Source organism: Perissodus microlepis, chromosome 1 (genome assembly GCF_051167445.1).
Source record: "Perissodus microlepis isolate ML-2025 ecotype Zambia chromosome 1, ASM5116744v1, whole genome shotgun sequence".
In the NCBI taxonomy this organism is placed as follows: Eukaryota; Metazoa; Chordata; class Actinopteri; order Cichliformes; family Cichlidae; genus Perissodus; species Perissodus microlepis.
Window position 1 is genome coordinate 19,848,802 of NC_140461.1, and position 25,614 is coordinate 19,874,415.

Sequence of the window (25,614 nt, forward strand, 5' to 3'; positions counted from 1 at the left end):
TTAACATGGCACCAACAGCAACATTGATCATTTTTCTCACCAGCTCCATCTTGTTTTATTGCAACTAAATTGAATATCTATGGAATAATTGATGTGAATGTAATTCTTCCATCAAAGGAACTAAAACCCCTGAAGGTTTAGCTCTTTTGCTTCAGAAATTATAAAAAATGAGGGATGACTGTGATCAACTGATTGACTAACAGTTACAGCTCCAGCTTAAGCACCAACTCATGTAAAAGATTGTGAATAATGTAAAGACTTATCAGCTAACCAAACACTTTCCTGTTAAATCACTCCCTTGTTGGGGTACTCACCTTGGGTTTCATTTGCATGAAAAGTGCCAGAGGAGAATGTAAATCTACCTCTCAAACCTGTCATCAGCTCACATTAGGTCTCTTTCAGACGGCTACTGATGAATGTTTCATTTGAGAGTATAAAATCATTTTGAACTGTATAGACATCGTAGATAAACTTGGCTGATGAAATGCCTTTCGCAGCTCCCACAAGGATACTAGACTAGCCGATTTTCATTCAGCACACAGCAGATCACATCTGTGTGCTCTTAATGTGTGCTAAAGGGGCCTGCATCCTCCTTAATCAGTTCACTTAAGTGACGACGACACAGCATAACGCTTTATTGGCTGTTAGCTTGGTGTGTGGTTTGAAGATGCTTCTGTTATACACCTTATCTCCTTGAAGTGTTTTTAAACAAAGACATGTGTGATCCACTTTGTACTTTTTTGGGTTTTCCTGTTTTTTTATTTTCCTTTTTCTCTTTTTTTTTAAATGGAGGTGTCTAGTCACATACAGGTCTTAGCAAGAAAGAAAGTTCGAGAAATCCAAGCTGCCATTAAGGTACGTCTGGCTTTGCCCAGTTGCAGGGGGCTTTTCATTGCCATGGTTACAGGCTCTTCCTTTGTTTTCCTCCCCTCCCCTACTCCGCAGGTGTCTAGTCACATTCAGGTTCTTGCCAGAAGGAAATCTCGTGAGTTTCAGTCCAAGCTAAAGGTATGCGCTTTTCTGCTTTTGGGCTTGTTTGGTTGCTGTGCATCTTAACTTTCTGTTTCCTGTAGAGACAGAGTGAATGCTTGATCCTCTGATTCCCCCCATAACCCAAATCTCCTGCTTTTCTGTTCAGCCCTTCTAATCTCACTTACTCACTTTCTTGACTTTCATCTCTCACTCATTCTAACCCAAACATGCTGTCACTGTCCTGTCTGCTTGGTTTCAATGACATTAATTCTTTCATCACCAGCCTTTGCTTTGAGAGCAGCTGCACAAAATAACCGTGATCTTGTATAAATATATAAAGACGTGCTTTTGTGATTTAAATTAACAAAAAATAGTCCGATATGTGGATCCTACATGTTTAATCTTTTATTAGTCATGAGCCTGACCAGAACTGGATTTTTCTAGGTAATTTTGCTGAAATTGAAAAAAGTTTTTAAAAATAAATAAATAAAATTATTTAAAACTACATTTCTTAGCCAGTACATACAAAGCATAAAATACACAAAGAAACACAGACTTGTCTCCAAACACTCGTAAGTACTTTACAGTTTCACTGTTGTGAAACACTAGAGTGGGACATCAACCGGATAACGAAGATTTGCCTTTAAAGTAGAGTTGCACCATTCTGCTGCAACCAATACATTTAAACAAGCACAACTTTTAAAATGAACAACACTATATAGCTATTTGCAGCCAATTTGTACTAGCTGCCAGCAACTTCCATCAACCACTTGCTAGCAGTTGAGGAATATACATGTTTTCTTAGTGACTAGTGTCTAGGCCTGTGTGACTAGAGCCTAGCTTTGAGCTAAAAGCTAACAAACAAACAGTGGAAATGTTCACCGTCTGGAATTTCAAACCGGGAATTTCAAACTCGTCGCCGCATGTATAAGGTAGTCGGGGTAATCATTAACATATGTACCAAATTTGATTAACTTTGAGTGATTTTGGATGTAAATGAAAATGTAGAAGTGGTGAAATGAAAAGGATTCAAAATCTGCAGCGCAGTCTATAGAAAACTACATAAAATCTGTGGAAATTCATCCTGGATCAACGTTTGTAGATTGATTAATATTTTGTTCAAAGAGCCGATGTGTTACTGTGTCTTTATGTAATGACAAATTCTCTAGTAGTGCAACAACACATACTCAGTACTAGGTCATAATAACAATGGTCTGCCCATTTTTGGTTTTTTTTTTGATGGGGGGCTGGTCAGGCTCAAATTTTCCTCTATTAAAGTCTAAATCAAAGTGTGTGCATGTTGGGAAGCATGCTGGCATTGGCTGTTTTGGTGAGTGGCTGGAAGCTGAAGGTGCGGGGAAATGGGTCTGCTTACATCTCTTACTAAGCAGACTTTATTTTTTAAAAAAGGCAGCATGGCAAAGGGGGCGGGAGTCCGTGTTTAAAAAATGAAGAGGAGATTACACCTCTGCTTCCTTTGACAATGTAACCCAACTTTTCCTCACCGTCAAAGACTCAGTGGTGCACATTCAGAGCAGAGAATGGCAGTGAAGCTGGCTGTTTCTGAAATCCCCCCCCTGCTTTCTTGTTCTCCCTTCAATCTGTTGATAACTCCAGGCTCTCACAATGCCATGGCTGTCAGTCGCTTTCCTTCCTCCCAGTTCAGATGTCGTCATTTCAGAACGTTCTCGTCAGTTATTTCAGAAATAGTGAAATCTGTTAAAATCGCTGAAGAAAGCTTTTCAGAATGGCACATTAAAATGGGAGAAGAGCATTGTGAAAGAAGTAATCTTGAATAATACTGACCTGTAATTTAAGGTATTTTATGAAGTAATGCTTGTATATCAAAGGGCACTCCACCCATGTGCCATTTTCTTCTTTTCTTGGGGAGCCGACTATACGTTTTGACTTTCACACTTTGCTCCACTCCCAGTATTCAACACGAATTAATGACCCCTCATTAATCTCTCTCTCTCTGTGTGTGTGTGTGTGTGTGTGTGTGTGTGTGTGTGTGTGTGTGTGTGTGTGCGCGTGTGTGCGTTTACACTAAGAGACAGAGTCAGACAGGCAGCTAGCCACATGAATGCCTGTTCTTTCAGGGGCAGAGGCGGCTGTCTGAAGAAAAACAGACAGCTTTTGTATGAATCCCTGTCTTTTCTCATTTAAAGCAAATTAGAGTTCATTGGTGAAGAGAAATACAAGTGTGCCCTTCATTCTGGGGGGGCATCAAAACCTGCTGCTTCTCGTCCTGTCTATGGCATTTTAGTATAATTACAGTCATTACGTTAGTGTTCCCTTGTTTTGTCTTGAGTGATGACTACTGATCAGATTGTGAAAATTATAGAGCGTAAGACTTTCTCCACATGATTTGTAAATACAAATTTCATAATTCTTTGTGATTAAGTGTTACACATCTGTGCATGTATTGTGTAAAGAAGAGCAGACATTTACTTTGTTGTGTTTTACCGATATTTAAAGGTGTATTGCTGATAAATTTTTTACACACATAGCTCTTGAATTAACTGCAGTGTTTGAATTGCAATTTTCCAATAAAACCTTGTTTGTTTGCATTTAGGTTACAAATATGGTGAGTATTTTGTTTTCTGCTTGTGACACCGTGTCTGCTTCAGTTAGGACCTGCCTTGCCCTTCAGCTTCTAGTTTTGCATTTCCGCTCCTGCCACAGTAACACAACACCGGCTGGCAGTGTTCATTGGTGTCCGTGTGTCATCATGCTACGAGCATACTGTAGCTTGACTCTGCTCCGTCAGCATGTACTGCCAGCATGCTTACCTGTAGCTTCTGCCACCAGTGAGTCTGCATGGGTTTGCCAGTGTGTATGGGTGCAGTCTGCTGCAGTATGAGACGTTTAGCATTATTTGATAAAAACACTTCGGCCAAAGTAGCGGAAAGTATGTAGTATGTAATACAGGTTTTCCCTGTATTTCACAATAAAATCCCTATAATTTCAAAAACCTCTTTTCCAAAGATTAAACAAAAGGAACTGACTAGAGTTGTGAAAAAAAACAACAAACAACAACAACAAAAAACTATTAACCAAGTGGGATTTGTGTCCTTCAGTTTTAGTTGAAAAATTCTTTGTGTTTAGACGTGATGTGTTTTGACATGCACACAAATGGAGCCTTGATGAAAAGCACTTCTGAATGAGTTTTTAAAAAACTAGCTTAGTCAACAGGCAAACTTTCATTTAAGTGCATACCACTGCTAGCTACGGTATATTGGAATTCAGTCAGCACATAACTTTAAAAAAAAAATAAAATAAAATAAAGCCTGCATGTAGCATAGAAATGCCAGTGCTGCTTCTTTTAACCTGCTTGCTTTTCGCTGTTGTGAGAGAGGTCAGCGGTGCTTTCAGTGTGCTGTTTAGAGTCTCGTTTGTGCTACCTCTGCAACACACCCCTCCTCTCCCTTCTGTGCGAGTGCTAAGCCTTTTGTGACTGCTGTTAAAGGACCAAGCCGTGAAGGACAAAGCCCTCCAGAGCATGGCCTCCATGTCCTCGGCTCAGATCGTCTCTGCCACGGCTATTCACAACAAGCTCGGCCTGCCAGGCATCCCTCGCCCAGCCTTCCCTGGAGCAGGGGTAAGAGCCTTGCCGGCACCCTGCTATTGATCCATCCTGTCCAGCTTCACCCAGGGCAGCGATAGGGCCAACCACACCAAAAACCCAGGCCAAATCACATTACACACCACAGCTTTGCACAACTGCCCCTATCAGATAAGCACATGATTAAAAGGAGTGGTAGTCAAGATAACTACATACACTGAACATGGAGCTCAGAGCCATTCTGATCTTGTCACTAACAGCTGCTCACAATTGGATGTTCTTTGTTGCTTGTTCTTTCTTGTCTATTTATACATCTAATTCTGTAGTTATGGCAGGGTATGATTTCGGCTGGTCAGCCAGGATCATCACAAGAGTAAGTTTTAAACCTTGAACCAACTTTTTCAGGAAATAAATAAATTCTCTTTAAACAAAAATGAAACCGTTTTTTGCCTAATGATCGGTGTTTTTTTGTTCCAGTATTAAGCCTTTCACCCAGCAACCCTATCCCATCCAGCCAGCAGTCACGACAGCAATTTCAAGTGAGACTTTACCTAATTATAAAACATGCAACATTCAAAGATGAACTTTGTAACTTGTTTTTCAAATGTCTTTTCAGATATCTCGACCCTAATTTCTTAATCCAATAAAAATGTAATATCTGTGGTGCACTGTCATTATTTCTGTTTTGAAATATTTTGCAATATCTTTTGAATTCACCACAGAATTTTTTTTTTTTGTCTATAAAAATAATTTAATTGGGAGATGTCTCCTTAGAGATGAATGAAATATTATAGAGCATGCATTTCCTTACAAATCAAGCACGTCAGATTTCTGTGAATATGCACTAAGATATTAAATTAATTTTCTTGTGTCATAAACAAACCTGATGAAACGAGGTTAATGTGAACTAGTGTTTCAGAAAGAACATGCACATGCTCTGCTGGGAAAACAACCAGCAGAACAGATGAATATTTTGTTGTTCTGGTGTTTCTGCAGGTTTCGAGCCCACAGCAGCTCCAGCACCCACGGCGCCAGCATGGCAGGGCCGCTCCATCGGTACATCTAAACTCAGACTGGTGGAGTTCTCTGCCTTCCTAGAGCAGCAGAGAGACCCAGACTCTGTGAGTGAAAGCATTATACCAAAGCATGAAATTTCACTATCTCTTGGTGTTCATTCCCACCTCTTATCACCCAGTCCTTTCCTCTATGAATACACTGGGACATTTTCCCAGGCAGAGAGTCAGCTGAGAAGAGGCCAAAACAAGCTGAGAGGGGCAAAAGGCTGGCTTGATGCAAGGCACGGAGACCTGCAGAAATAATGAATGAATGCATATTAATCAGTTCCTTGTATGTTTTGATTTCTTTCATTTTAGTGAATAGTCTTTTGCATTGATAACATAGGAACAGCCTTTAATCTTAAATGCAACTTGAGGCTTAAAAATATTGCATTTGCACTCGGGGCTGTGTGCCGGAGACGCCGTTCTGTGAGCTTTTACACTGAAGTGCAGCAGAGTTTCAGACGGTCACAAAGAGGGCAACAAACCTTTGAAAACAAAATGTTTTTTCTGTGATTCGCTGCTCCTCTTTCATCTACTTTTGGCTCTCCATCACGGGTTTGAGGTTTAACTGGCCCTAATTTTTATTCACATTGTCAAACCAAATTCAGATATTTTCATTTAAAAGTTTAAAAAATTGACCAAATCAAATGGGGAAGAAATGACCAAAGCACTTTTGTTTTGTATTATCATTTTAACTTGGCTGAGGTAGAAACATTTTTAGATTTTCATGTGAGGAAAGGTGGTAAGATTGTCTACGAAAAATGTTTTTGTTTAGAAAATACATCGTTTTGCACAGTTGCTCAATCATAATTTGTGGCTGAAGCAGCTTTGTTTAATACAAATGAGGGGATCAGTTTATTTTGAGGGTTAGTGAAACATAAATGTTATTACCTAATTTGTATATCATAAAACAGGAAAGTTGCTCAAAACTATTCCGAGTGACTAATAAAAAAGCGATGTTGCAGAGAGTTGTTTCTCATCCCAGTGCATTATCAGTCTAATCCTGGCTACCACTTGCTTATTGCAGTGATTACTTCAGGACTGGCACATCAGATCTGGCTTATTTTGCTTCAGTAAACTCTTCTGTGCTGATGACTTTGTGAATATTGATACGCGCTCCTTTTGCATGTGTTTTTTTTTGCACGCTATTATTGACTTCACGCTGCAAAACAAAAGAATCCGACTTTAAATAGTTTCATCTTTTTTATTTTTTAATACAAGTTTCCATCTGTATTCATTTTTCATTTTACTCTTGCAGTACAACAAACACCTGTTTGTGCACATCGGGCAGACGAATCATTCCTACAGTGACGCCCTGCTGGAGTCGGTGGACATTCGTCAGATCTACGATAAATTTCCAGAAAAGAAAGGCGGACTGAAGGAGCTGTATGCAAAAGGCCCCCAGAATTCCTTCTTCCTTATAAAATTCTGGGTGAGTGTAATTTATAAGCAATGCTGATGAGAAGATGAGTATCTGATAAAAAAAAAAATGCTTTGTTGCAGCTTGATTGGGCTCTCCATACATAAGTATTAATTTCACTGTAACCTTTTGCGCATTGTGAAAAATTTGATCAAACAATCCTGTTTAGTAACAGTGTGTTCTGCTTCGTGCTTAGTGATTGGGTGTAATCAGTCTACACAGAGAAGATTGCTCTCAATGTTTGCAGAATGCACTCTGCTATATTTGGACTTGCATAGCAGGAGAGCTTTTGATCAAAGCACCCACTAATTCAGTGTAATATCTCCAAACAATGGAGTGACCTGGTTGCACTCCTAATGGCTGTTTAAACATTGCATGCATTTCCTCCCTGATGCAAAATGCTAACTAGCGGCAGCAAACAAAGTAGGGCCGTATGCACTTGGACCAAGTCCCCTCAAATTCCTTTTGAAGTGACCGACAAATTTAAAATTCAAATGAAAGGCAGAATCTGCACAATAATGAATGTATAACTGCTTTGCTTAATGAAGGAGGAGAATGTTGTAGGAGGACGTCTCCCCTTTTTGTGTCCGTAATGAACAGGATGTTCAGGGCACAGAGAGGCTGCCCTCCAGGAGCAGACCCGCTCAACCTTGTAAATCAGTCTTTTAACGTAACTTCATTTAATCCTCTTTAGAATCTTTCTTCCAATATGGGCACATTAACATGCTTATTCAGATGTGGCCGGGATCTTCTCATTTTTTATGCGATATGCACGGCTGGGCTCAGCAGCCCTGATCAGACAGATGTTTGCCGTTTCAGAAAGCTACATGACCGACTGTGCACATCTTACAGTATAAAATGATGTCAAAATGTTTGAATTAATATCTGAACACCATCATAATATTTCTAGTAACGGTTAAAGAGATGTTTTTATTCAAGTGTCAAATACAGAGTGGCGTGGTGGCGCCGTTGGGGTAGTACTGTTGCCTCACAACACGAAGGTCCTGAGTTTGAATCCATTGGCCAGCTGTGTAGAGTGTGCATGTTCTCTTTGGGTAATCCGGCTTCTCCCCACAGTCCAAAGACATGTGTGTTGCGTTAATTAGTTAATCTAAATTGGCTCCATGTGCTAATGGTTGCTCCATCATCCGTATCTCGTATGAGATATTTATCAGCAGCTGGTAAACATATTCAATCGTCTTGTAACAAAAAAGCTAAATACTTCTCTCAGCAGTTGGTAGAGACCAAAAATGGAGCTAAAAGCACAAATGTTGGACCCCTCTTCTCATTTTCTCGTGTGTGCAGTCAGGGTAAGAGGGAAGAAGAAAAGACGAGGCACTTAACAAAATGAGACATTCTGGTTTCTGGGCAGTCGATTGAATGTGCATGTTGAGAATGCACAATGGAGAAAAACACGAAGCGCTTTCTGCTTCTCTCTAACTCCTGGAAGTGGTGTATGTAAAAAAAAAAAAAAAAAAAAGTAATTATTGAATTGTAATCCACTTTTTTACTGCTTAAGAAGAGCAGTTATAGTTTAAATCCAGATAACTTAACATATTTAAAATGTATTATTATATTTTTTTTATTGTTGTTATTATTTTAATTTACTTTTCCCAGTGATACAAGTAGTTTTTATTTCATTCACCTCTGAATAGTTCTTCCATTTCTTATGTCCATGTTGTCCTGGAGTACAGCGCTCTTTATTTTGTCACTGAAGCGCTCCAAACACGTACTTTATTATCTTTAGTTCTAAATGGTAACCTATTTAGAATTGGTATGTGTTTGGTATGCTCACATGAGTCCTTGAACCACATCTCTAATACAGTTAATAATTTCACAGAAATACCAAAACTGGCTTTAAGATTACTTGGAAACATGGTCATCTTTAAAGTGGCATTTTTCAATTTCATATGCACCATCTTGGCTTTTAATCCTTTAAAAATGAAAAAGGTATTGGTAAAAAAAAATGTTTTTAAAAAATCTTATATAGGTGTTTTATTTTAATTTTAATAGTATTTAGAGATCCAGTATTTTTAAACTACTAAACTTTCCATTTCGGTATTAAAATGTCATTAAATTGCACAATTCTTTAAGGGTGTGGATGCATTAAATATTTTAATGTTTGTTCCTTTTCCCTATTGATTTTGATCGGGGCACAAACACGGTTGCCTTCTTCTAAATGTTGCTTCTCAGCCTTATTTTTCTATGAGGATTTTTTTAATCTTATGAAAAAGCAGCAACCTTTTGGACTTTCTGTCAGTGCAAGTATTCTTCCAGGCCTTTCATTTCAGTAGAAAACACATTTAAAACTGTTCATCTCTTTTCTTTTAAATGACTTGTACAAAAGGACATTGTAACAAAATGAAAATGTTCTCTGACGCTCAGTGTTTGTTGTTTTTCTTTGCCTCAGGCTGACTTAAACTGCAACATTCAAGATGATACCGGATCTTTCTATGGCGTCACCAGTCAGTATGAGAGTCCAGAGAACATGACCATCACATGTTCGACAAAAGTTTGCTCCTTTGGCAAGCAGGTTGTGGAGAAAGTCGAGGTATGAACTAAAATGAGATTTTTTTACTGTACCTCCTGGGGTTTGTTTGTATTTTTTACATTTCTTATGTGCGCTGCTTGTTCTTCTTTCCCCTCAGACTGAATATGCACGCTTTGAAAATGGACGTTTTGTCTACCGGATAAGTCGATCCCCCATGTGTGAATACATGATCAACTTCATCCATAAGCTAAAACATCTGCCGGAGAAGTATATGATGAACAGTGTGCTGGAGAACTTCACTATCTTATTGGTAATCACCTCACTGACCTGAGTGGGCGACGTCCCTCTCTGGGAGTGTTTTTCTCGCTGCTGTCAGGATGTGCTTGTGGCTCCAGCTGGCTTTAAAAAAATCTGAGTGGGGGCGGTGGGGGGACTTCACTGGGCCTTGAGATGTGTTCCTCTGCCTGGATTCACATTCCTCTCATTCCACAGGGGATGAAACACAGTGTGAGGACCCTCATTATCTGCAGGGGAAAGGGAGGATAAGAGAGGGCAGGAAACCCTGTTATTGGCATCACATGGGGTCTTAAAGTGTCATTCACTACTGCAGAGAAAGCACCCAGGCCAAGGGGTGTGCAAGCAGCCCCCCTCCCCCAAAAAAACCCATCTTAGTGTGTTAATCATTAAATAAACTCATGAGTCATGTCAGACTTAATACATGATTATTTTTAAAAGTTTGGCAGTTCTTTTAAGACATATAAGTAGCACAAGACTGAAAGAAGGATCCGAAAATATGTTTCATAAATTGATATTATAATTTTCTAAGCACATTTGCCTCTTCTGCTTCTTGCTGAATCCTAATGTTGTGTTTTCATTTTTCAGATTTTTCCATTGTGCCCAGTATGAATACAAAGTAACCCTAATAGAGGGAAAATGGTAGCTGCAGCAAATTTTGTGTATTTCTCCCTAAAACATAGGGTTAGTTGGTTTCTTGTTCCATTTTGGCCTGTGCAGAACAAGGGATGGCTCAACACTATGCTCAGGTTTTACTGAAACATGATGTTTCAATTTATGATACTAGATATTATTAAATTCTACTCTGCACATTTCCCCCCTTAAATAACATGTTTATATTCAAAGATTAGTTGATATCAGGAATCAAGGTCCAAGAGTTTAATGTATAAAGTATGCCTGTGCACAAAAGACGTGCATAAATGAATTCCCTTTCATAAGCTGGTATTTAAAGAATGTAGCGTATGTGCTGAGGCATCCAAAGTTCCCTCCATTTCAACACCAGTTGTAGAAAGTTTTCTGTACAGTAAGATGGAAATGGAAAAACGTGAGAGAGACATCATGAAACATTACTTGTTAGTCAATTTCTGTCAGAATTTTTCAACTCTGCTTTAATGTTTTTTGGGTCTTAAATCACTCTCTCTATATTTGATTGGACCACCTGTAGGTTTGGTGATTCGACACATTTACCTCCTTATGCAAAGCCTATGTAGTGTCACGCCATTTATCTCTATGCAGAATTGCATTAATTCTTCCAGGTCTTGTACTGATGACGGGAGAATTGGTTCTCTGTGAAAAGTCTCCTCCCAGTATGTGCACAAAGATTCTCAACGGGTTCGAGGTCTGGGCTCTGTGGCGGTCCGATCCATGTGTGAAAATCATGTCTAATGTTCCCTGAACCACTTTGTTCACAATTTGAGCCCGATGTTATTGTTATCTTGGAATGTGACCTTTCCAACTGGGAAGTGGTTTTAAACATAGCTGTGAATTCTACTGTTGATTTATATATTTTTTTAATCATTTCATGTCACCAAACATGTAAATGATCTCTGATCACGATCATTCAAGATATTTTTTTCCAGCCACATTTCCTCCTCAGAGATGATTGTTCCCCACTGTTGCCCTTCCAGGTTTTAATCGCGCTTATACTAAATTTAAGAAGTAACAGCAATCTCCTCAGTGGTTTTGCTTGATTCAGCTCAATCATTCGACCCTTCTGAAAGGCAGTAACATCTTTTTGCTGATCACTTAATATCTTTTCCAGTATGATTGTTTAAGAAGTGAGAAGCTGTTCACTGCATCGGACTTAAATAATCTGCTCCCAGCTGAAACATATTAATCACTGCAGTAATTATCCAATGGATACTTTGAAGGCTTTTTTTTGCATTCGTTGGCTTGACAAAACCTAAAACTATAATCGGAGATGAAGTTGGTTCCATGCATCATATGACTTTTCAACCCAAAATGATTCCTATGAGTTACAGTGAGACATTAACAGATGATGATCCTGATAAAATGGCAATAAAAATCTATAAATAACAGTAAAATCCAGCACAGCTGCCAATGAGACAAAAAAAATGAATGCTGCTAAAATCATTCATCTTGGGATTTAGCATAGAGAGCAGTAGAATAAACGTTTTAATTCGAGTTGATTATTTTTGTTGCTGAGTGTGCGCTCTCAGTGATGCTGTTTATTTATAAGGTGACAGCTTCACATTAGAGCTCTGAAACTTCGAACTGGATAAAATTAAAGACGAAAGGTTACTTTGGAAAAAACAAAACAAAAACATAACTCACTTTCCCACAGCCTAACAAGCAGGAGTTAACAAGTTGTATATATAAAACATATTCCCTCGATAGAGAGTCTAAATTGCACTTAAAACCTCCTATAAATAAAAGAGTAAAAAATGTGGCTCTCCTGGCCAATTTTAAACTGGTACCGAACATTTAACCGTGCGCGCACGCACAGCTTCAGAACTCTAACAATGCGTGCGTCTGTCTTTTTGCTCAGTTTCCCGTCCACGTCTTCAAACTCGGTAACCATCCTTTGCTGCATCCATTTCTCTGTTTATTTCCCGCTGTGCAGCGCTTCTCCTCTAAAGTAAGTGCTCTCTCTTGCAGGTGGTGACAAACAGGGACACCCAGGAGACGTTGCTATGTATGGCGTGCGTGTTTGAAGTTTCGAACAGTGAGCACGGCGCGCAGCATCACATCTACAGACTGGTGAAGGAATGAATCCGCTTGGAGCGCCTCCTTTTCATAGACTTACCAACCTCAAAACAAAAGTGGCAGTGCCTCTACACGAAAGTCATACCTACAACGCTCTTGGGTCAAGGTATCGGGTGGAGTCGTTGTTATAAATCCGTTTTAATATAAGTGTTTGTTATTTGACTGCAGCTGTGAATTGCGGTACAGTTGTTTTAATGTTTGAATATGGGAATTTTAAATATGTTGGTCTCTGTCGGGTATAAATGTGGCCATCCTTAAAGAGTTTCCTGGATGTGTTTGGTAAATGAAAATGTGTGTGTCGTTTTTTTCTGCTTTGTTAATGTAGACTAAGGAAAAGAAAAAAAAAAGACAAAAGGACACGGGCCTTTTTTTGTTTTTCTATCAGCGGCATGGTTGCGGTCTGTGTAACATGTTTGAGGCTGTTTTGTATGTCTGTACTTCATGATTTGTGAGCATACATACTGTAGATACGCAGACATGAAGACACACACAGCTGTTAAACTTTCCAAAGAAACAGAACAACACTATACGTGCAGCGGCCGAAAGCAGGAGGTTGCGAAATTACTACATAAGAACGCCAACAACTGAGCTTTCGGTAATATTTATCCCTGTTGAAGCACTCCCAAGTTTTAGACACCAGAATGAATGCACTGTGAAAACACTACAGTTTGCCTGCATCCGCTCCGTAAATGTAGGAAGTCTCACCGCCTGCTAAGCATTTCAGCGCTGCAAACAAATCTTTTCTCTGACAATGGGCAGGGGAATTTTTTTTTAAATAGGTGAGAGTCCTGCTAAAATGACTCTAATCTGACTCGTATCTGGTCAGAAAGCACTTTGTTTCCCTTCCTGTGCTTGCCTTAGTGATGCTTGCGTTTATTCTGTTAATTCTGCGCTTTAAAAAAAGAAAGGAAAAAAAAAACAACCTAAAAAACTGTTTAACCTATTGAGACACTACAAAATCATACACAGCAATGCGTCATTCAGCATGCTGTGGCTTTGCCCCCCACCCAACACGAAAGACTCCTTCTGGGATCGCCGCGTGATAACTCCAAGCCAGAGTGTTGCTGCCTTCATGGTCACACTATGTTCACATGTTTCTGTGGCCTACGCTGATTGCCGAGCCTTAAACACGTACAAACTGTATGTGAACTCCAAAAGATGCCACTAAAACTGTGATCTCTACATTGTGTTTGTGTTGTGTAAAATAAATGAATGACGACAACAACAACAACAAAAAAAAAAAAATCACAATTCAAATCTGCCAAAGCCTAAGTGTACAGTGCCTTAGAGTATACTCATTATCCCGCATTTACCCTGTTTTCTAAGTCTAAAATTAGTTTTGTGTGAGACGGGCAGAAATAACTTACAGATGTATTATTTGGTTCATCTTCACATCTCAGAAATCATGGTTCTCGAAATTGGTACACTCCTAGAAATACAGTTTTTGCTGTTGCTGGGTTTTTTTGTTTTTTAAAGAGGCAGTACACTTATATTCAATTATGTTTGCAAATTTAAGCTCAGAAACAGGTTATTTTTCCTGTAACGCTGTAATATGTTCCTAAAATATCAGCCTTTTTTTTCTCCTTCCTTCTCTAAGAGTGTACTATAAAAAGACTGACTGCCTTTCCTGTCGCAGAAGACCAAAAATACAGAGATGCAGTCAATTATTGTTGTGTCCTGCATGGTAGCAAGGAAGTGCCTTTGGTTCAGATTTTCCAGCTTAAAAAAAAAAAGATCAAACAGAAATTATAAATTTAATGTTGCCAGACCAAAAAAAAAAAGAAGAAGAAAAAAACCAAGACATAAGTGAAACAAATCACCACATTGCCTTTCAAAGGACTGTAATGACAGCAGGGGAACATGGTTACTAAGGAGAAGAAATAAATGATATTAATTTTTATTACATTGTAAATTGATTTCTCAAACCCAACTATTTCTTCGCTTGAGGTTAAAGATTTTGTCTAATATTGAACGGCCACTGACTGCATGCAGGATGTCAACAGAAAAACACTGAAGCTGTCTGCTTCGTGCACACTTGCAGGCTCAAGTGTTTTTTTTTTTGTTTGTTAGTTTTTGTTGAAACGAGGCTTTTTTGGAAGCATTATGGTTTCACAATGTCACAGCTGTGATGGCGAAAAGGCAGGGACCGACACGAGCTTTTATCCATTAGAACAAAAAAAAAAAGAAAAAAGAAAAAATAATGTTTATTTAATATTAATTCTACAGTACAGACTCTAAAAATGAAACTTAAGATTGTTTTACGTGTTTAAATCTGTATACTTTCATTGTAAGGATCATAATTACTCAAAACATTTACTATTTCTTACAGAAATTATAATCATCTTAAAGTAGTTTAATCAACAAAGCTCTAAATAATTGCAGACAATGTCTTGGGGTGGGGGTGGGGGGGTGCAGATAAAGTTAAATGATTCAGTATTTTTGCCGCAGTTCTGTGAACACTGTGGACTTTATTTTTCTTTCATGTTTACCTTGTGTATCTGTTCACATTTATTGATTACAGTTAGATGTTCCTGTTTTCTTATTGTACTTGTATACAGTCGTACCCGGTTTTGTGATGACATTATCTGTAATATTGCGAGCCCAGTGAGATGGTAATGATGTTACTGCTGCACTGCTGGTACATTTTTACATTTTAACACTAAAACAGCAGGACTGACGCCTTTGATGGCACGAATGTCTGGTGGACTCTTTGCCCCGGAAAGTGGACGCGCCAAGTCAAGGAATCGCGGCTACAAGCATATCAGCTTTTGCTAAGAGTAGGTACTGGTACCTGGCTTTAAAGTGATTCTTGACATATAGCTCATGAAATGTAAACTGTCATTTACATATTTGGGTTTTGTGTGCAGATTTTTTTCAGCCCCCCCTTTGTAAAAAGGTGCTTTCTATAAAATTATATCTTGGCTTTTCTTGGTACAGATGTGTGATCTCTTTTCATATCCATCACTGTAAAGTGTTGGAGCAAAGGAGAGAAAAGAAGCTCTGCTCTGTTTGTGTTCTGCATATGGTCTTGTCTTTGTAACATTATGATGCCTTCTTGACAATAGTAGATATTTTGTAGCTTTCTAGATACTTTGTATGTACGCAATATTGAAGTTAAATAAATCTGAAAAAGATTGCTTCCTTTTATTTTTCTCACTTGAATCTTTGCTGTGTGGATGAGTCTGTTAACTCCTTGACTGCAAAAGCCTCACATCAACAGTAGATGGAGCATGTGAGAGACCATTTAATGTGCATCGCTGTAATGGCAGGACTCGCCACAAGAGGGAGACACCATTTAATAAAAGTGCTACAGATTTCTGTTTTCTTGCTCAACCTTTTTAAATCAGAGGTTCTCAAGCTATTTCCAGCACACCAGCTTCAGAAACCAATTACAGTTCAGCCCCACTCCCCACAAACTGTCAACACACAACAATGTAAATAAAAAGGATTCAGATTTCTGCATTACTATTAGTGCGTTTTTGTTTATTTTCCCTCCAAAAATCATATTTATTCGTCCATCCATATTTTCCCCTGGTTTCCTGGCTGTCCTTTAGTGGTTCTGTACCCAGCAGTGATGACCCCTCAGTCAGAAAACCACTATTTCAGTAACCAGCCTTTATATTATTACTAACACAAACCAAAACGTTTTGAATGTTGCACCTGAGATGGAGGGGCTCAAATAAGGTGCTGCTATAAATCATACACGTGGAAACCGACCAACTACTGCTGAACAGCTGAATAAAGATTAGTGCTCCTTAAGAGAGGCTCAATAAAACTAGTAGTTTAAGTGTGTAAAGTAATACACCTCTACATGGGAGCTTTACACTTTTGTACTACTTAAAAATGTCACCTGAGTGATGCACATGTTTTTGTTTCCATTTGATTGGTACAATAATAACATGATGAATCAGTTCTCATGGGTTTGACTCAAGTGAAATTTATCTTTATGTGAAGCTAATCTTTCCTGATATGTGGACTGGAACTAATTTGGGGGACTGCATGCTGGTAAGTATGTATATGACTTTGCATTGTAATGTGGAAAGTAAAATTTCCACCCACTAACACACAAACATCCCAATCCATCAAGACCAGGCATACGCTGTCACATGAGCACTAGCAAACCAGCAAAGCTAGAGGTAAATACATCTGTCAGAGATCTCCTGACAGAATAGCTGAATACTCATTTATTCTCTTTCTTTGTAAAGTCCCTGAGTTCAAGACTGAGCAAGGCTAATACTTGAAAGCAGTGAATCAGAAGAATAAGCATAACGAAGGAAAAGCTAACAGGGTCAACATTATGAATTCAAGTAAAGCAACTGAAGTGTTCCATATCTATGCTCCCTCACTCATATCAACACAGGCAAACTGACTCTGAACATTCAGATCACTGAATGCAAAGTGTCATCCATCAGCAGCAGGTAACAGTCTGCTCATTGCTCTGAACTACAGGAAGGAGCATTTGTGTGTCTGCCTTCCTACCTTTTTCCTCTTGTTTCTCTTATTTGTTTGACATGTGAGTGTTTACAGTTCACAGAATTGTGATATGTGGCTCTATCAGATGAAAGATGACTATAATTAGAAGTAAGATATTGAAAGTACTGACACTTAAGAAGCAGGAAATAAACTGAATTTAATCCTTGAATATTTATTTATTCATATTTTTTGTCTTTTAACGCTGTTTTAACTGGATCTACAGAAAAAGTTAACAACATAACCTTAATATTGAACCAGATCTGAAATACAAAGTCATTAAAAAAATAAGATAAAAACATAATCCATCCTAAGATATTTTCCTGTATCTTCTATAAACCAGGTAATAATGAGGCCATATAAAGTACTCATTCCTATATATGTAGGTACTCATGTCCTATTTGATGCATTATGGATACAGAAACCAGAAGAACACAGCGAGCCTCCAAGCTGCTCCAGGAAATCAAAGAATTCATGGCTGGTCGTTGTTTGAGGCTCCAGGTGGAGCTCATCCCACCAAAAGAAGAGTGTGTGTGTGTGTGTGTGGGGGGGGCGTCATGTGATCACAGCAGTGGCAGTCAGGACTGGGAATACCGGCGCGCAAAGTGTTTTCCTTAACTTATGCGCTCCGTGGACACAGACAGAGACACCTCCAGTCCCGACTGCAACATTGCATATGCGTCTAGGACGCAGCGCGCATGCACTGGACTCGGGTATGGACACTGAGGAGCTTTTCTTTCGACGAGCGGATTTAAATTTTTAAATCTACTGTTGTTTAGAAGAGATAGAGTTCAGCAGAAATGCGAGATGGCGTCGGAGGAGAATAAGATATCAGTGTGGGTCTGCCGAGAGGAAAAGCTCGTCCTCGGCTTGTCAAAGCGCACAACTTGCGCTGATGTTATCAAAGTGCTTCTTGAAGACCAAAACTCCCAACAAGGGCTTTGCGCAGCACAGTCCTACTGCATCGTGGAGAAATGGAGGGGATGCGAGAGGATTTTGCCAAACAAAACTAGGATTTTGCGGCTTTGGGTCGCCTGGGGAGACGAGCAGAGAAACGTCAAGTTCGTGCTGGTGAAGAGCGAAGTGTCTTTGGACAGCCACGGAGCCCGAAGCGCAGAGGCGCGCGTGGTGCTCAGCAAACAGAGCCCCTGTATTATGAAAGGGACCGCGCGGTGTACCGTGAGTTCCATCTCACCTGAGAAACAGCGTCGGATAGTCAGGAAAGCTTTTAGAAAGTTGGAGAAGATCAATAAAAAGAGATCGAAGGCGGCGCGCAGAGACGCGTCCTGCGCGGAGAAGATGGAAACTTTGGTTCATTCTGTGGTTTCTCAGGATCATACAATCCGACAGCAGATTCAGAGGATTACAGAGCTGGACGCAGAGATCGAAAGGTGCGAGGCGAAGGTGCACATGGACAGAATTAAAAGGCACGGGGCCAATTACGTTCAAAATACGTATTTGGTTGATGTCGCTGCGGCTTCCAGCCACGAAGTGGAAAACCTGCGTTCCTCTGACACTTTGGCCAAGCTTGAAAAGTATTTCCGACACCGTGAGGAGGTGGTTAGACTACAGGAGGAGTTGTGGGAGCAGGAAACCCTTATAGACGTGATCACAGGGGAGATCCAGGATGAGCTGAACCACCGCTGGATGCAGCGGAGGAAGGAGGAGCTGCAACGTAAAAACTTGGAGTCTGGGGATGACTCGCTATTCCTTCCCTGCACCGAAGTGGAAACATCACCAGAAAACGAGCAGCTTTTGGAAGAAGAGAGGATCAAAACGCAGTTAAATGCCAGTTTATACATTGGCCTGCGCCTCAACGCGGATTTAGAAGCTATTAGGAGCGATTTAGAGCTGACCGAGCAGATTTGCGGGGAGAGGGAGAGGGAGATAAGGGATTTGCTGGAGAAAGTGAACACTTTGGGCATGGAGGAGGGGACAGACACTAAGAAGAGATATAGCCACGGGGCAGACGTTAAGACGGGGATGATGAGCACTTTGCAGAGAAAAAACGGGTGGGTGGAGCAAGCAAGGGGGTTGTCAAAAACTCACAATGTGAACGACGACGATTCAGACACTGGCTTAAGTTCTCTGCACAGTCAGGACTCCGACAGCCTCCCTGTGTGGGAATCATTAGTTTAATATTTTCCTTGGAAAACTGGCTTATCTATGTTTCTAATTCTCAGGGGTCATAAGTACTCTGACATAAACAAATAAATGTTTTCCCCACTTTCAACATACACGTATTGCTTTTTAAAATGCATTTTCTTAATCTTTTTTTTCTGTTAACAAGAAAGCCGCAAAAATCAATAAAAAAAACTTTAATAAACAATACAAACATGGTTCTATTTGATTTTCTTCTTTATGTTTAAAAAAAATAGTTTAAGGTTTTTTGGAGCCTTGAGTAGCAGTTAGGATAGCAGAAGATTTCTCCAACCCCTGCCATAATGTTCGCCTCAGAGTCAGCAGGGCACCAGACCGAAAAAACAAAGTCAAAGATTTTTGGATGATTCTGAAGATGTTTAAAAACAGCAGTATCAGCAGTAGCTTTCTCAGACTCTAAGAGAAAGAAAGAAAAAAGCCTTTTTGGTAAATCAGTCAGACGTAAAAATATCTGAAGTCAAAACTGAGGCGCAGAGCTCAAACGGGAGGTCTGATCTACATCCTGACAACTCACTGAGCACAGCTGACCTTTTCCTCTCAGATCGACGATGACATTTTGCACACAGACATGAACGACACAAGTCTTACATCTACACTGGCTGCTTTTCGGCAGCACACAACCCCCTCCCACAGTTTATCTCCCAGCTGCTAAAAAAAAAAAAATGTGGCAATTTTATCAGATCACTTGACAACCTTTTTACTGTGAGAATAATCAAAATGATACAATATACAGACTGTAATTTCATGAGGTCAAGAGCAGCTCTTGTCACATTTTCAATAACTGCTTACTTTTTCTTTTTTCCCTGACATCCGGGGAGCCGTCAAACTAGATTTGCTTTTAATCTGATAGTCTGACAATCTTCCTCAGTTCATTGCATCCCAGCATGTAATAAGCTGTTAATCTCCTTTCTCAATGATTATTTATTTAACAGCCTCAAGTTAGCTGGATAAGTTTTTAAAAATGTATTTAGGAAATTAGATTTTTAAGATTCCTTTACCAAGAGAGACTCCATCTTTACGGTCTATATCTTTGTGTATCATTGTGTGTGATCTTCTGCATACCTTGGTCACAATGAGTAGTTATTTGAGCTTCCGTTGTCTTCCTATCAGCATAAAAGCAATCTGGAAATTTTCCTCTAACATTTGGTGCGAACAAGTCACTCTCAACTAGAGAACTGCTGCTCACAGGGTGATTCTTGGTTTGAACTTCACTGGCTCATCTTGACCATGTCTGCATGCCTTAATGCACTGAACTGTCGCCATGTGATTGACAAATTATATATTTGCATTAACAAGCAGTTGAACAGGTGTCCAACAATTTCAATTGAGATGATCTTTGAGCTGAAGTTAAACTTTTTGCTAAATTTGAAGGAAGTCCTTCTAAGAGTTCGAGTGATATTCATGAAGACGGGACAGATAAATAATCTGAAACTATAACGATTCTCTGCCATGACTCTTACAAGTGCTGAACCATGATCATTTTAAAAGAAGACCTGGATTAATGACAACAAGATGATATCATCAGCAAAACTGGACATTTCAGTGCTGAGCTATTAAACCAAACACAATATACTCATGCAAAAATGTATTTTAAATGTGTTTTAGTTTACTGAGAATTCACTAATATGCCTTAGTTACGATAAGATCGAGGCACTCAAAATTATAAAAAGAACAGCATCAATTTTACAGTCTGATATATTTATTCTGTCACAGTGGGTCTAAGAAAAATAAAGCCTATTATGAAACAAATTATAATGTAAGCCTGCTTCAGCTCAGTCACGAAGCAGGACATATTGTAATGGACGACCAGGTCTTGAGAGAGGATCGTCGGTGCCGTTCTTCCCTCCATGCAGGACCTGTACAGGTCCAGGGTTAGGAAACGGGCAGACAACATCTCTGCAGACCCCTCACACCCCAGACATAATCTGTTCAAACTGCTGCCCTCAGGCTGGCGTGACAGAGCACTACCTACTAAAAACAACCGCCTTTAAGGCAGTTTCTTCCTCCAGGCTGTCACCCTGATGAACACTGAAATAACCCACTTACATATCATTCAGGTGATATGCACATTGCACTACCTTTACCTTAGAATATAAAGCCCCTTGAGGCAAATGTTGTTGTGATTTGATGCTATACATATAAAATTAAGTAATTTTAAGTAAGTAATTTTAATTAATTCATGTATTTGTCAGTAAATGTATTTACAGTGTTACTTCAGGTCAAATACGTTGGAAATTCAACTTAGACCTTTAGTCTCGAGCTGTATTATAAAGTGATACTAATATCATCACTGGGTCCTATTTTTCACTGGTAATAAACAAATATTTAACAAACCTTTAAATGCGTGACAACCTGACACATTATCATATCAGTTAATATCCTGAAACACACACACACACACACACACACACACACACACACACACACACACACACGCACACACACACACACACCTTTGTTCTTTGAATTTAGGCCAACATTATTGTTAAACAAGGGGAAGTACTGTATTACATGCTATCTGAGTGGCAGCCTTCCTGCCTCTTAACACGCAGCAGCACCCCCCCCCATGTGCTCAACACTCTCCCATGGTTCTGTTTTCTGCTTCCACTTTGTTACACTAAACTAAACATATATTGGTCTGACCTATCAAGGGAAAGGAAAAAAACAAAAACACCTTATTTTCACAGGCGAGGGTGTAACAGTGCATGTGGCATTGTCAGAGGAAAACAGAAGCTCATTCCTAGGCTTTTGTGTCAGGGGCAAAGTCTGTGTGGACTGTTTCCCACATGACTCAATGGAGCTGCATAAATGTCAAGTTTTGATTATGCTGAGTGTCTCCTAATCCCTGGAGTCTTTTGAAAAGAAATGCAGGAATCTTAAGTGTCCTCCTCTTCTCTTTTTGCAGAGGTAGTCTAATTAAACAGCCAGAAGGTTTGTGAGAAATGCTGCGGCGGATACTATTTTTCTCTCTCGTATGTAGACAGTGCCTGTCTTTTTGTCTTGTATGTCCAAGATGTGTCGTTTTCAGTGAGTTTCTTGACATGTACATAAACACGTGCAACTTGCAAACCTGTGACTTCTAACAAAACCTGCTAAGCTTTATGAAAAGAAAAATGTTGTAGTCTTTGTTCTGGGTCATCACAGGGATCACAGGTCGCATTATCAGAGGTTAAAGTCACTGAAGCATGGTGGCAGTCTGGCTCTTTCTGCTTAAACACCAGGAATCAGAGGCTCTTTATGCCTAAAGAGAAATGTTTCCTGGGGTAGGCAGCAGGGGACAGAGGTCTCTGCAAAGCCACTAAATCATTATGTCACTTTAATTAAGTCTACAAAAAAGTACGGGACACTCTTCATGCATCAGAGAACATGACATCCTGAAGAATTTCCTCTTCAGATGTCAGCAGGTGGTGTATTGACCTAAGTGCTGATATGTCAAGACTTAGCCTGGGCAGCTCTGATTATTAGAAATGTCTTTTTACTACCTGAGATAAGTTATATTAGAAGACTGTAGAAAAGACAGAGGTTACTGGTCAACTTTCATTGATCTTAAACTATAGAAATCTGACCACATCAGATCACTGGTATGGGCTACAATGGACCCTTAAACCTTACAAACATTAGGAGCTTGTAATCAGTTTTCTGTGTTACTCCACAAATGTTGCAAATGTAACACAGGAGAAAATAAAGTTCCCTTGAAACCTAATTGAGGTTAGGGTCTGAGAACATACTTTTTTATGTCTATAGTATTTTTGACAGGTCAACAATATGTTAAACTACATCAAACTGTGAAGGATAAAGCACCTTGTCAAATTAATTATATAGAAATATAGTAATTCCTCCTTCCTAAACTAAATTCCTTGCATTCAAGGAAAAAGTGAACTCCTTTTAATGACACAAACCTGCCAATGTCCCATAATCCCTGGAATGTGTCCCTTTGTGTTCCTGGCAGCCTTTGTACAGTCTCAGAGAGTGAACTGCTATGAAGTCACTAATGAAGGTATTGACTTGACAGCCAGGACTTCAATATGAGCGCTGAGGTGTGAGCCATTCAGGGCACTGGGCCTGCTGCTTACAGACTGGGGCCGTCAGTGTGCGCTCATTAGACCTCATTGTGCTGCTGGCAGGTGTGTTAGTCCTGCAAGGCTGGTAGGTGACCCTGGGACATTTCCTGTGGGATACTGTACAGTCCCTTTCCAAGGCCTGTCACCTCCTGTAGAAGAAGACGTAGCCCAGATCTGTCACCAACAGATTCATTACCATCCACTTACCTAAATCAGGGCCAATGCAGGGGCAAATATTGTAGGGAAATCTCCTGATATTATTTGCTTACCAACCTAAAATACATTAACTGGTATCATGAAGATCTCATGGCCATCTGAAGAATGCACATTCTTTGAAAAAGAATCAGCCTTTTTTGGTATAATTCTAATTTTGTGATTAATCCATAAGCGATTCATCACAGAGGCACACAGATATTCTCTCATCTCTTAGCAAACTATTGCTTTGCCTGGACAGAAGATTTATTTTAACACTTTAAATAAAGATTGACTCAAATATTTGTTTAGTTCTAGCTGGGACCCTGTCCTGGAAAACTTTTCCAGCAGAAGATGTATTATTTGCATCATCATTCTCGACAGTATCAGCGTTTTTGTGGTTCAAATTTAAAGGCTGGTCTATATGACATTTATAATAATTAATTTTAATAATTTTCTATTCAATTCACTTCAATTAAATTGATATAGCGCCAAATCACACAACATGCTGTGGTAGAGAGCCAGAGATTATGAATTAACTCCTAATTAAATGCAGGTTGGTGTATAAACATATGGTGAGTAAAAAGAGGTGAGAGAAGGAGAAACACTCCGTGCATCATGGGAAGCCACCAGCAGCCTAAGTCTATTAAAGCATAGCTATAGTGGATTCAGGGTCACCTGATCCAACCCTAGTTTTGTCAAAAATGAAAGTTTTAAGCCTAATCTTAAAAGTAGCGAGGGTGTCTGTCTCTCAAATCCAAGCTGGTTCCACAGAAGAGGGGTCTGAAAGCCGAAGGCTCTGGCTCTCATACTACATTTAAATATCCTAGGGACCACAAGTAAGCCAGCTACCTGAAAGTGAAGTGCTCTAGTGGGGTGATATGGTACTATGAGGTCTTTAAGATAAGATGGGGCCTGATTATTCAAGACCATGTATGTGAGAAGAACATATTTGTTTAAAATGCACATTGAAGTACATACGTTTTCCAAGAGCCGATGTGTACCGGAAACCTACGCATACGGATCAGCATTTAAGGTTGACTCTCATCATCCACTGGAGCACAAACTGGGTGTCATTAGGACGCTACAACACAGAGCCAACACCATCCCCACAGACACAGCGGCCAGGGAAGCAGAAGAACATCACATAGAGAAGGCCCTGAGTAAATGTGGTTATCCCAGCTGGACTTTTGTCAAAGCTGGGAAGGCGCCAAAAGAAAGATCCAGCTGATCCAGGAGAGAAGGACAACCGCTGCATAAGCAAAAACCTGTAGTGATCCCGTACGTGTCAGGAGTATCGGAACAGTTGAGACGCATTTTTTCTAAACACCGGGTCTCTGTGGCTTTCAAACCCCAAAACACGCTGCGCCAAAAATTGGACCACCCCAAGATCAGGTCCCCCGACCAACAGAGTGATGTAGTGTACGCTGTTAAGTGCCAGGATTTATACATCGGGGAAACCAAACAACCTCTGGCGAAGCGGATGGCACAACACAGAAGAGCCACCTCATCAAGCCAGGACTCTGCAGTGTATTTACACCTACAGGCCAGTGGACACTCTTTCAGTGATGAGGATGTACACATCCTGGAGGAACGCTGGTTTGAGCGCGGAGTCAAGGAGGCCATTTACGTGAAAAGGGAAAGACCATCTCTGAATCGAGGAGGGGGCCTAAGGGTACATCTTTCACCATCTTACAATGCTGTGATTGCAGCCATTCCCCAACTCTCTGTGAATGGTACTCATGGCCATTGATCATTGCTCTTTGATCAGTGGGCCTTGATCAGTGGTTGTTGATCAGTGGTCATGAGAATTTGCATAATTATGATGAAGGAACTGACCTCCCAGCCCATTGTTCATTCACTGGTGCTAGTTTCAGTCATTATGCAAATGTACTGTTTATAAATGTGGGGAAACCTGCAGTCAGCTGAGACTGAAGAAGTCACTTGGATGAGTAACGAAACGTTTCTCCCACTGAAAACACTACGTCCAGATGAACAGAATCAACTTTTGGAGAGAGTTTTTAATTAAATGGGCTGCACAGACAATCTACACAAAACACCACTGCATTGTAACAGGAAGTGAATTATTGTACCAAGACCAAGTAAGTGAGTGTATGAGTTCTCATAAATTTAACTCAAACCTCTGATATCTGTTTTTCCAGATTGTTCCAGAAGTCCATTGTCTCCCAAATCCAAAACAGATC

At 39.9% G+C, this 25,614-nt stretch overlaps 2 protein-coding genes across 8 annotated transcripts in view; both read left to right on the plus strand.

Annotated features, from left to right (window-relative positions):
* tead1b (TEA domain family member 1b) overlaps nucleotides 1–15,674 on the plus strand; it is a 49,369-nt gene extending 33,695 nt beyond the window's left edge. Inside the window, exons 5-15 of one of the 7 annotated variants that reach the window (XM_084934287.1) lie at nucleotides 793–855; nucleotides 946–1,008; nucleotides 3,548–3,559; nucleotides 4,442–4,573; nucleotides 4,864–4,910; nucleotides 5,015–5,076; nucleotides 5,534–5,658; nucleotides 6,854–7,027; nucleotides 9,426–9,566; nucleotides 9,664–9,816; nucleotides 12,420–15,674. In XM_084934287.1, coding sequence (XP_084790413.1) covers nucleotides 793–855; nucleotides 946–1,008; nucleotides 3,548–3,559; nucleotides 4,442–4,573; nucleotides 4,864–4,910; nucleotides 5,015–5,076; nucleotides 5,534–5,658; nucleotides 6,854–7,027; nucleotides 9,426–9,566; nucleotides 9,664–9,816; nucleotides 12,420–12,533 — 1,086 coding nt within the window. In that variant the 3' untranslated portion in view covers nucleotides 12,534–15,674. Of the gene's footprint in view, nucleotides 1–792; nucleotides 1,009–3,547; nucleotides 3,560–4,441; nucleotides 4,574–4,863; nucleotides 4,911–5,014; nucleotides 5,077–5,533; nucleotides 5,659–6,853; nucleotides 7,028–9,425; nucleotides 9,567–9,663; nucleotides 9,817–12,419 lie in introns of all 7 variants that reach the window. The other 6 variants (XM_084934270.1, XM_084934296.1, XM_084934300.1 and 3 more) reach the window with 6 other exon arrangements.
* Nucleotides 15,675–17,616: 1,942 nt separating this feature from the next.
* rassf10b (Ras association domain family member 10b) lies at nucleotides 17,617–19,291 on the plus strand. The gene has a single exon (XM_084924692.1). The coding sequence runs from the start codon at nucleotides 17,805–17,807 to the stop codon at nucleotides 19,134–19,136; it is 1,332 nt and encodes a 443-aa protein (XP_084780818.1). The 5' UTR covers nucleotides 17,617–17,804; the 3' UTR covers nucleotides 19,137–19,291.
* The last annotated feature ends 6,323 nt before the right edge of the window (nucleotides 19,292–25,614 follow it).